The following is a 13,136-nucleotide window of genomic DNA, read 5'->3' on the forward strand; positions in this document are numbered from 1 at the left end:
AACAGATATTACCTCACCCACCTGGTGTCTCTAGGTATTATTACTACTTATTAGACAGCCACAGTTAAACTTCCACGCAGATGGGAAGCTGGGTTGACTCGAGCTGCAACATGTCACACATCTGACAAACATTTATTTACATTCCCCTCCCTTAAACATACACCCCAGCGAATTGCTCACTCCCGTCTGCTTTGGTTTAGAGCTTAACTGCTAATGCTGGTAAATAATTCACTCTCTGGGCAGGAGGGGGTTTCATGCCAGTTTACTTTGCAGTATAATGAATTAAAATAAAAACACCCTTTAGTCTGTTCGGCTGTGTTCTCTGTGCGAGCCCTGTTTTTAATAGGTTACATAATGAAGTCATTCCTGGGCTATTAGCCCTCCTCAGCCTGGTCAATAATTTACTATAATCACTTTGGAAAGCAGCACTTGGCTATATTCCTCCTCCTTTTGTTTTCTTAGAAGTCTTGGGGTGGTTGGGCTGGAGCCTGCAATGCAGATATAGGGGCTTAGGAAGGGGGGTTAATGAGGCGGGGGGGGGGTTCCCCCCTTGGGAGGACCTGCTGAAGGACTGGACAATTATACAAGACTATCCAGGAGTTACTATAATTGATGCTAACAGGAGTTTGGGAATGAAGATAAACCCTCCTGCTGCAAAGCCGGAGTCCATCTCTGACTACGGGGGTCAGGATGAGACCTTCACGGGGCAGATTATCCCACATCTGCTAGCTACGGCATGGGTTCTTGCACCTTCCTCTGAAACATCTGGCTCTGGCCACTAGTCCATCTAATCCAGTGTCTGAGCTCCACAACAGGCTTGGTGCAGTCTGGCAATTCTAGATCTCAGTGGCATGAATGAGAAGAGAAGATGCCCCTGGCTTTCTCCACTGCTCCCCAGCCCTGGACTCCAAGCCTGCTGTCCTGCTACTTCAATCGCTGAGACACACGTCTGGTTAGCAATCACAGAACCATAGGGGGCTAGCAGGGATCACCAGGGTCATATAGTCTAACCCCGCAAAGATGCAAGATTTCTGTACCCACGTCCCACTTCCAGAAGGGTTCAAAGATTGCAGTGAATAAAGCATCCCCTCTTGTTCTGCTGCAGGCGGGTCATAGTCCCTGGAAGATAATGGGATTTATGCCCTTCTTGAAGAAGAAGTCACTTTTGCATCTACTCTTCCACATCTACCTAGCTGCACTGTCATCTAGAACCACGACCCACTGTTGTAGCTGGCTGGGCTGTACCAGCACAACAGCCCTCTGGGAAAGCCCCATGACCCTTCCTCTCCTGCCTTGCTCTGGGGCAGTCTTCTCAGGTGGATGGAACTGAGGCTTTTGTCCCAGTGGGACATGGCAGGGCCTGGCTCTCCTAATATTTGAAGGGGCTTGGCCTTTGCCAGTCAGGGATCACTCCTGGAGACCCATGGTCTCTTGTTACTATCAGCTTCCCCCAGAGCCATCCCCAGTTTGCAGCACTAGGATGGCCCTCAGCTCTCTTCCCCGCTAATCACTCTGCAGAGCTCTCCCGACCAGCAAGTGGCCTAAATTATTGTTTGTTCTTGGCTTGGGTAGGATGCAGTTTTTGAAACATTATTGACACTCCGCCTCCTGTTTGTCCAACACCCTGCCCTCATATCTACTATCTGTCTATGCTGACATCGATCGATCCTCTTGCAATAGACCATTACGGTCCCAGTTCCACGGCCTTGCTGGAAAAGCCTCTCCAGCACACAAAGCCACATGGCAGCTGCATTTTAGCCTACACACTCTCAGGCTCCACAGGTCACTCCCGCAGGAGTGCCAAGAACATCCCCATAAATACTGTATTCATCATGTCAGGAAGGCTCACTCGGTAAAACTCACCTCCAGGCCCAGAGGTCACAGGTTCAAGTTTCACCCCAGGCTGTCTGCTCTATTCTCTGGCACAATACATGGGGAGAAAAGCTAAGCTCTTAATAAGAGACTAAATCCTTGTGCTTTCCATGGGCCACGTCCAAGCTACAGAGCCCACCTGATAGATTCTTAGCACAGTCTTTTTTCTTGAGAGACAGGTAAGTATCATCATCCTCATATCACAGATGGGAAGCATAACAGGAAAAATTAAGTGATTTGCCCAGGGTCATGCAGAGAATTAGCAGCAGAGATAGGACTAGAACCTTGGTCTCCTGTACCCAAGCCACAGGACTCTGCAGTCTCTATCCCATTTCTTGGAAATGGTGCAAGACGATACCCAAACACCCTGGCGAATACACTTCCCAAGGAAACAGACTAACGTCCACAGCTGAGTGTGAGCTAAAGCTGAGCCCAGAGGCTGCCGCCTTGGCCTGCACTATTGGCACCTTTACGGTGAAGGGCTGCAAGGCAGACGCAATACAAAAGGTACCAGGTAAAAATGACGTTATTGTCTGTTCTGGTTGCTGGCACACAAGGCAGTGCCCACTTTGGGCCCTTGCTAGGACCTGCTCTCTCTGCAGAGGCTGGTGCTTACGTGGCAAGAGGTGCTAGATACTGCTCTAAACCCACTGAAGGGAACCCATTAACTGAAGATACAGGCAGAAGGCCCCTGGAGCTCACTGCTGGCCACTGCGCTGCCTGCGGGCCTGATCCTGTGAACGGTTATTCCCATCCACACGCTGACTCGTATGCATCGGCCTGCTGGAGACTGAGACACTCCACCCCAAGCCTTGGCAGGAGCAGGCCCTACATTTACAGCTCACTCTCAGCTAGGACTTCCTCAGGTCTCCTTCCAAGCTCAGGAACAGCCGCGCTTGGCTGCCCAGAGGCTCTCCAAGTGCCACGAGGCTCAGCGCACGCACATCTGCACGGCACGCTTGGCAGGGGACAGGCATTCATTTACTCGGAGGTGCAGTAACTTGCCCACGGCCACGCAGAGTGAGCAGCAGAACCAGGAATAGGACGCAAGCGCCCAGAGTTCCAGTCCTAATCACCAGCGAGCCCTGATGCCACCCTCTTCCATGGTTAATTGATGAAGTGAGCTCACCATATCAGCCACTTCAGGCAATTCCGTGGCACTGGAGAGAATCAGTCGGGACACAGAAATAAGCTAATCATCGTCACAAACACAGGACACCAGAGAACCCACCACCACCTCCGAGCCCCGACCCCGCCCACGGCCCTACCTGCTTTAACGCGGATATTGGGGCTCCTGATTTTGCCCGCCGAGTTCTCCGCGGTACAGAAGTAGTCATTGTCGTGGATAAAGCTATTGAAGGCTGATGGCGAGAAGGGGTAGAGCTGCAAAGTCCCATTGGCATGGACATGCCGGATGTGCGGTACATCATAGATGTCGTCCCCTGTGGCGAGGTACCAGCGAAGGGCGGCGCTGGGTGACCCTGCTGCGGGGCAGGGGATCACCACCCCAACTGTGCTGGAGAAGGTCACCTGCTGGATAGAGTCGTTCACAAAGTAGAGACTGGTTCCAACATCTTCAGTGTGTGCTGTGGAGAGACCAGAGCCAACAGCAGAGAGTTACTGCAAACATCCGACTCCTCTTGCCTGCAGAACAACGGCTTCCCAATGACACGTCCCGGGAGCCTTCCTCAGGCAGCGGCAAACAGCCCCAAACGGAGCGGGTAAATTGGAGTATGGACACAGTGGCCAGGTACTTCCCGCCTCTCCTAGCTACATAGGTCACTGCTCTCCTCAGCAGCTGGGCCAGGGCTGAGGGGATGCCCTGGAAACCCCAGCCCTTTCACAGGACAGCAATTTCCCAAAATCGCTAGGACACCTACGACTAATGTAAGCTACATTTCCCAGGATGCCCTTGTGAGAGCCTCCCCACAGGTAAGTCACCTGTCCACCCCCTCCCCCATCCCCTGGGCCAGCTGAGTTAGGGAGGGAAGAGGCGGCCATGGACCATCAGACACCTCCTGAGAGGTCTCCTCAGACAACAGGCCCCAGAAACAGCCAGGCAGAATTCTAAAGCGCGGGGATGGTTGTGTGACAGGAAGCTGTGTGAGAGCAATGGGGCTTTGCCAGTCTCCAAGGGAGTAGCTCTTCACAGCCGGGTCTCCCAAACTGCAGCCAAGGCCTGGAAGAGGAGGAAAGTCTTCCTTGACCTTCCTCCTCCTCCAGTGCAGGCGGAAAGGCCTTTCCCTCCCAGCTCCTTCTTCCGGCTGCTCCACTCTGACTCCTTCCCACTGACGCCTCAAACCTGGAAGGGGAGGGGACAAGTTTGCCGTCAAGGTGCCAAGTCGCTTGGGACCGATTTTTTAACTGCACTACTTTTACGTAGGCAAAAGGACACTAATATAGAAAGCAGTGATCGGTGTCAGGGTATTAATAGCTCTAGGGGAGAGCACGATCCCTCTGCTTGTGCTATAGCAGGGCCAATAAGCAAATAACTACTCTACCGCTGGGTTAGAATGAGTCACAGGGGACCCTTCGTCACCTCAATTTCTTCAACTTTGGGGGGAGGGAGAAGAGGGGGAGAAGGGAAAAGAGTCTCATCTGTATTAATATTCTTAGCTTAGCTTTTAGCTGCCCCTCCAGGGAGAATGCTTCATGACTGCTCATTTGAGAAAAGGCTATTAAAGCGTTATTGGCCAGAGCAACTCATATCACATCACAAAGCCATGAGGAGACCATCAGCACCAGCCTCCACGGAAAAAATAATATTTGTGTTTTCATCAGGACGGGTGTTTGGAACCACGCTCCTTGCCATGGGTAAGTGTCACGTCACCAGCTGGCTCAGGCTTTCCTGAGCGGACGGGGGGGAAAACAAACGCTGGAGTGTTGTTATTTTACTTTACACAACAATATCTTTAACGTGCATGTGACAATAATAATAATGGAACTACACTTCTAGAGAACTTATCAGAGCAACTCCACAGAAGATTAGACATCATGGCACTTGAGTTAGGTATTCTTGTTTTATAGAGATGGGGAAACTGAGGCACGGTGAAGTAAAGTGCCCATGGGGTCTTAATGAATCAGAGGGAACCCCAGGAAGGGAAGAACCCAGGAGTCCTGGCTCTGGTCCCCTGCTGTAACCACCAGAACATGCTCTCTCATTGAGCTGGGAATACAACCAAGGAGCCCTCTACTCTACCCACTAAACAATTCCCCCTCTTATTTAATCCTTCTGGAGATGGAAATATAATCTCTATCTCTCTCAGCACCCATTAAACAGCCTATTTCTTGTTCCTCTCCATGTTTTGAGCAGGAACATAACAACAAAATTTCCTTTCTCAAACTACCCAGAGTTCTACTAGCCCAAGTCAAGGATGCTGCAGTCAGTATTGTGGCTACAAACTGGTAGGTACCAATGATGAATTGATTAGGAATGTTACTGCTGATTAAACAACAGATTTACAGGTAAAGAAAAGAAGCTTCACCCCCCCCCCCCAAAAAAATGAGCCCATGCGCAGACAGAAAGGGACAAAGACATTTATTTATTTTTTCTCATTGGGCTGACAAATGCTAGGAGACTTGTGACAAACACGGGGTAAGACAATCTACAGCTGATCCTCTGATGGCCTTTGAAAAGCTACTTGGGCTTTCAGTGGCACGGTGCCACTAAACAATCACGTTGTGACATCTAATCTCTTTGGAGCAGGAGCCATCCTTTTGTTCTGTGGCAGTGCAGAGCCTAGCACAGTGGGCCCTAGCCTATGACAGGGGCTCCGAGGCGCTATCAAAATATAATGTCTTAAGGCTGGTTTGTTGTGATGAATCAGCATTTCTGCTCTTCCTGACGCTCATCTTGCCCATACACAAGAGCAAAATATGTATTTACAATCAGATGAAGGAAAACAAGCAGAGAGAAAGCATCTGTGTGCTACCATTGTGGTAACATTCTGCATGTGCCCTGAAACACAAGATGGCATGGAGACAGCTCTACCTTTAAAGGTAGAGCACACAGAAAATAGAACATCCTTTCTGCTGTGTAGCTACATGTGTCATGTAAGGACCTAGAACCATGAATATTCTGTAGCTCTCTGCAACTCTGGTCCATGCCACAGTCCCTCTCCCATTTCATCCACCCCCGCACCTCACAGCCCCTCCTGGAATCCTAGAGGTGCCTTTTAGCTGTGTGTGAGAAGAGGGGGGATTCTAGTAACTCCTTCACATCCCATCCCTTTTCTCAGCCCCCCTCATTGCACTATTGCAGCAGGGCTCCCCACTAGTCCCCATGAGCGTTCCACTTGCTCTGCCCAAGAGCAGGCAGAATCGACAGCGCTGACCCCCAAGTGAGTATCCCTGCTCTAATGGAAGCCACAATTTGCAGGACATGTTGCCAGCTGTAAGATGCAATGATCAGATATCATCTTGCTAGAGAACAATGTTCTCTGCAGACATCACCCTTGCATGCTGGATACACAGAGGGGGTGGGGGGAGGAATGGAAAAATACCTCATAAATAACGAGAGAAATTCAGATTACCAGCAAAGCTTTTTCAGGTCAAAGGGGAAAATGGATTTTTAATAGAAAATGGAAGTTATGGGATTGGTAGTAGTTATGTGACAGACGCATAGAGTTAAATCCATATAATCTCCTTTACCATTTAACATTGAGCACCATCCTAATCCCATGTTTCATAAAACTGTCTCCAAATCACTGAGAGAGATTAAAAATTTAGAAATAGCACTGCAATATTTTTAAACCAGAAATCGCTGCTGGCATCTGGTCACATGCGTTGACCCTAACCTAAATATCGAGGGCATTAATTTATACAGCCCTCAAATGCTGGGGTGGGCGTGGTGAAAATGGACCAGTTTCCTATTGGGAGACAATATGTATTGAGTGCTGGAGACCTGAACTCTGCGGATGAGAACAGCACAGGTGGACTAGTATGTAGAGGGACCGTGCCTAGCTAGCACTGAGGAGTATCTGTTTTGAGTTATCACCGTGCAATCTTCTTAAATCACAGTAAATTACAACCTAGGGTATTGAAATATTAATACCTCCATCTCAGCTGGGAAAAGTGAGTCATTTTGTTATCATCCCTTAGCAATATTTACTAGTCTTGTTCGCTGGACTCTTGAAACTGCACTATCTTTAGAAGCAGAGCCGCTCTCGGCACTGCAGAAAGCTGCGTTGGCTGGAAAACACTCATTTACTCTAATGAGAAGCCATGGCAGAGTGACCATGAATCCACCCCAACCCTATCACTGAGCCACCTGAAGTTCAGGCTTGAGTCCTGCCCAAGAAACTGCGCACGCTGAAGTTTTCAGCATGTGTATTCATCAAAAAAGGTGCAGTTTTAAACGCTTAATGCAGTGTGTACAGTATGTGGCTTTCAGGCCCAAGGCATTGGCTTTTCCCACCATGCGTGACCCACGAGCTCAGAGAGGTGGCGGTCACTAACACCCCATTTACACAGCACCTTTCCTCCCAAGGCACTTCACACAAGCCACACACTTCTGTATACTCTGAGATGAGATGCACACAGGAGCCTTAAAAGTAGGAGTTTAGGACAGAAAGTGAAAGAATATGGAGTCCAGGTCAAAATGCAAGAGGAATTTAGTGGGTAAAGTGCAATGACTCCAAATGCACCTGGAGTTGCCATCCTACCCTTTAGCAGGATAGTATGGAAACATTAACTACACGTGGTCAGGACCCCCCAGCATCACAACGCCCCCCATCATGCTGAGGCCCTGTGCACCTGTTAGGAGGGAAGAGCACCACTGAACCCCAAATCCTAGTTCCAGTGGCACCTAGAGGTGAGATCTGATGCTGGGCTCACAGCCCAAATCAGCACAGAGGCAGAGCAGACTCAACTCCCATCTTCCAGATAGCTGAGAAGTCACAGTCTCTGCAGGTGCCATTTGCACACACCCAAACCAGACGGAGCACGTACACCAAGTTCTGATCAAACGAGCACACCCTCAATCCCTGCACAGAAAACACAACAACTCTCCAAGGACATTACCTGGAGCCCTACCTCTGCAAGGCAAACCTAACCAAAAGAGGAGCTTGAAACGCAATCCTCCACCTCCTCCCTCTACACCGGGATATTGCGAGGGGGACACGCAGAACTAGACAAAGGGAATACGCTGAGCCAGAGTGGGGGTGAATGCACCAGCCTTTCATCTCTGGAGACCTGATTTCAAGTTCTGCTTATGTCACATACGCAGCAATTCTGGCAAGTTTCACCGGAGTCTCCACTGGACATTTGGTGACATCACTGAGCCAACACACATTTCAGGATCAGGTCAAGTGTCCAATCAAGGGAGGCTCAGGACTGGACTAAGGTCCGGACTGTGGTACATCAGAGGAGCGTGCACATCAGCTGCTAGGCTCTGTCCCGAGCCAGCAGGCCATGACTTTCATTAGCCCTAAGCCTGCACTCTTCTACAAGCAGGGAGGGCAATTTCCCTCACACCCCCCACAAGGTGTAAGAAATAAACCAAAAAGGGAATCAATAGACTGACTAGGCAGAGGGGAGTACTGAAATCCACTCCATTGTGTACTTTTCCCCAGTTCGCTAGAATGAATGTTGGCTATCTTTGGTTCCCACAGGCCTTTCAAAATGTAATTCCTGGTCTGGTCAGCAGATTAGCAAAGGCCAAGGAACTGGGTTTCTAGATATTTGATACAGCTTAGTCAGCAAGGGGTGTTTGCAATGCTATGGGGGCATTGAGGGATTGTTTTTAATGTAAGAATCTGAGGAAAGATTCTTTACAAGAAAAAAAAAAAAAAAAAAGCTACTTAGAATTTTGGTTTCAAGGTTCATAAAATTTTGGGCCTTAACTAACCACCGTGTAAACTCACCAGCAGAGTACTTCCAAGTCTCCTGAAATAATCAAATACATTTGTGCTTCATTCTCGCCTAGCAAGTTGAATGTAACAGCCTGCCTATTTCGGAGTCTGCTGAATTCACATTATCCAACATACAGCTCAAAACTCACACGCTTCCATGTCAGGAGAATTCTTTCCACAAAGACACCTCCAATTTGATTCTCACACTGAGCTCAGCAGCTGGTTCAAACGAGGCAGGTGCACCTCAGTGCCACACAGGCAGAAAGGAGGGCACCACATTGGACACATATGGTGTCTTGTAGGTGCTCAAAGCATGGCCAGTGGATTCCTAAATTCACAACCCACTGCCAACCTCTGCAAGCTGGGTGAGGACAAAGGCTCCTAGCACGGGCAAACTGACAAGGCATGATTGCTATTCCCTTCTGAAGAACACAAGTACCAGAAAATATTAGGGTTGCATGTGTTGATTCTTCATTTACGGCACATAGAGCTTTAGACCTGAGCAAGGCGTAGATGCTGGTCTCTTAGCAAGTTGCCATCATGGCCCTGGTGTCGTAAAATAACGACGCTGGGCACTGCCAGGACTTCAGTACTGCAAGCTCTACCTCCGTGGATTTTGTGGATTCCACGTTTCATTTCCAAGATAAATGAGCGCCGTACCACACTGGGGGGCACAGGGGGAGAGATTAAAAAATGGAAGCAACATATTTCACTGCTTCTAATATTTGAACACAGCGTACACAAAATGCCAACATCACAAATCAGCAGGCAGAGAACTCCAGCAAAATCATACAGGGAGATTATTCCCCCAGTTTAAGTATATCAAGATTTTGACTTGTATGCTCCTCCTGATCATACAGCTTCCAATTTACATCGCCCTCCCTCTCATTGTTATGGCTGCTCTTTAATTTGTATAATCAACCACCAAGCCCTCTTTCGCTAAACTCCCCGCTTGTTAACTGCCTATTTTTATTTTATAAGCTAAAAAAAAAAAAATATAAACAGCTACAGTCTACTGAGGGATTTCTAAACTTTAGTGGTCCCTGGGATCAAATGTTTATTTGCTTTTTGTTTCTAATTGAGTTCTTGTTCTACAGCAGAAATGTATTAAATGGTTGTGCTTTGATACCTAGAAGAATTAAGTATCTGAAAGGTTTATCATGCATTAAGCAATTCAATTTTTTATCCTATTATAATGAAACTTCCACTGTATTACTGTCCTCTCTCTGGAATTGTTCCACTTTAACACTTTCAGCACAGAGACTCTTAAAAATAAAATCTCTCTTGAACTGAAAAGAGAAAAAAAAATAATGAGGCCATAAGGTGTAGTGCTAATGGAGGCTTTTAATTTGCTCTTCTCAGAAGAGAGAGCTCTGTAGCAGAGACTCTTTTCTGAGGGGCTGGGGCTGAAAATGTGCACAAATAATAATGGGCTCTGTTGGATTTATTATTTTCAATGTTGGGGGAAAAAGAGACTTTTAGTGCCTTGGATGGTTATTTGTTTTGGTTTTTCCTTTTTACACAGTAAACATGCAAATATAGGCAAAGCAGACGCTTCCATGTTCAGTACAGCAGCTCCTAAAAGCATGTCCAACAATAGCAATTTTGTCTAAAGCTCCCAAACACAGATTGATTCTGGCTTTAATAAGACTATTTCATATTTAATAATTGATTAAATAATTGACTATCACAACCACACAGGATGCACCATTAAATCTCAGTAAATATGTTAATATAATTAACATTAAAATAAAAGGGTATTTAATATACAATAACAATCGTATTTAAGGATGCAGCCCACTACCGCTACCTATTTCGTAAGATTGCCTCTTGCTGTTTTCATATGATGAAAGCGATTATTAAAGAAAAGGTTTTATAAGCTGAAAGTAGCTCATTTTCCATAACATGGACGTTTCTGTTATTACATTCATGGACCAGATAATAAATAAAAAGGTAATTTACTGCAAAAATAACAAACAAAAATCCCTATAAAATCAGAGCAGGGTAGCTTTTTTAGCTAACACCAATGAAATATTATTACAAATGGATTGTAATTTAACTAACAACGTTATAAGCAGATGTCTTTCCTTTTCAATTGCATCTATAGTTGGGGACCTCAGTTTACAGCACCACACGTACAGATTTGGATGATGCTAGCAATCCCCAATTTACAATTAATCAAGTGTTGTGTCTCCTTGACACACTTACTTCACAGTAATTTTTTGCCCCAATCTGAGGGATCAAACCGCTGGGTTACATTTAATGTAGCATTCCTAGAGAAGAGGATGTGATTTAAAAGCATCCCTGGATTGAGTTTGTTTTATGGGATTCGAATATTGCTGTCAATAGTCGTTGGGAAGTAAGGACAGCAGAACAAAGCTTTTAAAAAGTACTGCTACAAGCTTTAGCCTTTGAAATCTTGCCTGCACAAAGAGAGGCTGGGTAGGTATAGAAAACATTTTAATATTCATGTCATTAAGGCGCTTCTGTGGGGCTGGAGAGCTGTGTGGGGAATGGGGCTTTATCCTTTCTCCCCCCCGCGAGAGGCTACCGTAGGGATTTCAGCGGCTGCAAAGAGTTAACATCACTAATTATCAGCTCGGAGCTCGCACTGCAAGGATCCGCTGCCCCCATTAAAAAGCCTCCGCAAGCAAACTCTTGGAGTTGGGGCTCCTGGGCTTAAGACAGAAGTAGCGGCGTCACCTCGGCTCCGAATCGAAAGCCCAGATCCATTGTAATGGGGCCACACGGGCTCTGCAGCAGGTTCCATCCAAAGAGGAGCCCCCCTCCCCGCCCCTTTGCCTTCTCCCGGGGGAAGAGGATGCAGGGGGGGGTTGCAAAGAGGCAGAAGGGAGCGGGCAGGGCCCCATGCCAGCGGTGTGCTCCCCAGCTGCGGGTTTCAAACACCCTCCTCCGCCCAGCCACGGGTAAACGTCTCGAGGGGTTTTGTTTATTTTAGTGAAGCAAAGACCCCCCTCCAAAGAGACCCTTCCCCGTGATTAGCCGGGGGGGGGTCTTTACAAATGCAGCGCTACCAGCTACCCCCCCCCCAAGCACCCCATAGCCCCCGGGCTCAGCATCCCGTCTGGACAGGCTGGGCAGAGCCCCACCGATCCGGTCCTACCCCGGGAAAGGGGCGGGGGGGAGTGCCCCCTCCCCGGGATCAGGTGCATTGCAGCCGGGGCTGCAGGTCTGGGCTTGCCCGTCCCCTGGACCTTGATTAGCCCCATGGCAACCTGAGCCCAGAGACCCAGCCAGCCCCCTGGGTACTTCCGCTGGCGAGCCGTGTCCTGTCCCCCCATCTCCTGCTCTTTGCAATTACACCGTCACCATCATTAACTGTTGAATTAATCCAGGTCGTTGCAGCTGGGCTGGGAGCTGCCCCCCGCCCGGAAAGTCAGAGCTGACCCTGGGGCGGACGCTGCACAACCTCCCCCACAAATCAGAGAAGATCAGGGTTGGACGGGACCCCAGGAGGTATCGAGTCCAAGCCCCTGCTCAGAGCAGGACCAGCCCGACAGTGGTTCCTCCTGCCCCCCCCCCCCACACCCGGGACTCGAAGGGGTTAAACGCAGCAGCCCAGGGCAGGCTCCGAACCGGCTCTGCTTCCCCCGGGGGGGGCTCACAGAGCCACTTTGCGAGAGCCCCAACTCCGAGCCCCGTGGGGAGCTGCCCCCCCTCCAGCCCCAGAGACCGAGCCCCGTGGGGAGCTGCCCCCCCTCCAGCCCCAGAGACCGAGCCCGGCGCTGCTGCCCGGCCCCTGCCATCAGCCTGGCCCCTCGGGGCTCTGCCCCGCTCACCCCCGGCTGGGGGGCTGCTGCTCGGACAGCTGCTGGAGCAGCGCCCCCGCCGCCGTGGGGAGCGGCTCCGGCTCAGGCTCCGGTGCGGGGCCAGGGCCGGGCTCCCTCGGCCAGCAGCTCTGGGCTACAGCCCCTGACTGGCCGGAGCACTGGGCTGGGCGCAGACACCGCTGTGCCCGGCCAGGGCCAGCCCGTCCCTTCGGCCGCAGCACACCGGGGCAGCCAGTCACTTTTTTAACAATCGCAGAAGGCGCAGGACTAGAGCTCACTGGCCAAAGAGTAACACCCCCCCACCACCAAAAAAAAGCCCCCCCCTCCCTCCCTCACCCAGGAAGGGACATACATACCTTTTTGCAAAGAGTACAGCAGGAAAAAAGTTACCAGCCACATGCCATAAAGAGCACCTATTTTCTCTGGGATGTAGTGCAGTTCCTTGCAGCGCTGCGCCCCGCCGTGCCGGGATCCCTGCCTTTCCCAGGACTATCCAGGTTCAGATGCTCACAGCTGAGCTCTCAGCAGCTCCTCCTTCCCCCTTCTCCCCAGCTAGTGTCATCCGGAGGGTGGGCAGGGCTGCCTGTGTACTCCCCGCCCACACTCAGCATGCGTTGGGGGA

The 13,136-nt window shown here is 49.5% G+C and overlaps 1 protein-coding gene across 1 annotated transcript in view; it reads right to left on the reverse strand.

The window, feature by feature from the left end:
- Window positions 1–12,913, reverse strand: part of DSCAML1 (DS cell adhesion molecule like 1) — a 329,429-nt gene extending 316,516 nt beyond the window's left edge. The window contains exons 1-2 of the mRNA XM_065416989.1: window positions 12,871–12,913; window positions 3,141–3,458 (exon numbers count right to left, since the gene is read on the reverse strand). Of these exons, the coding sequence (XP_065273061.1) occupies window positions 3,141–3,458; window positions 12,871–12,913 (361 nt within the window). The remainder of the gene's footprint in view (window positions 1–3,140; window positions 3,459–12,870) is intronic.
- Window positions 12,914–13,136: the final 223 nt, after the last annotated feature.

The sequence above is a fragment of the Emys orbicularis genome, chromosome 15 (genome assembly GCF_028017835.1).
Source record: "Emys orbicularis isolate rEmyOrb1 chromosome 15, rEmyOrb1.hap1, whole genome shotgun sequence".
NCBI lineage: Eukaryota > Metazoa > Chordata > Testudines > Emydidae > Emys > Emys orbicularis.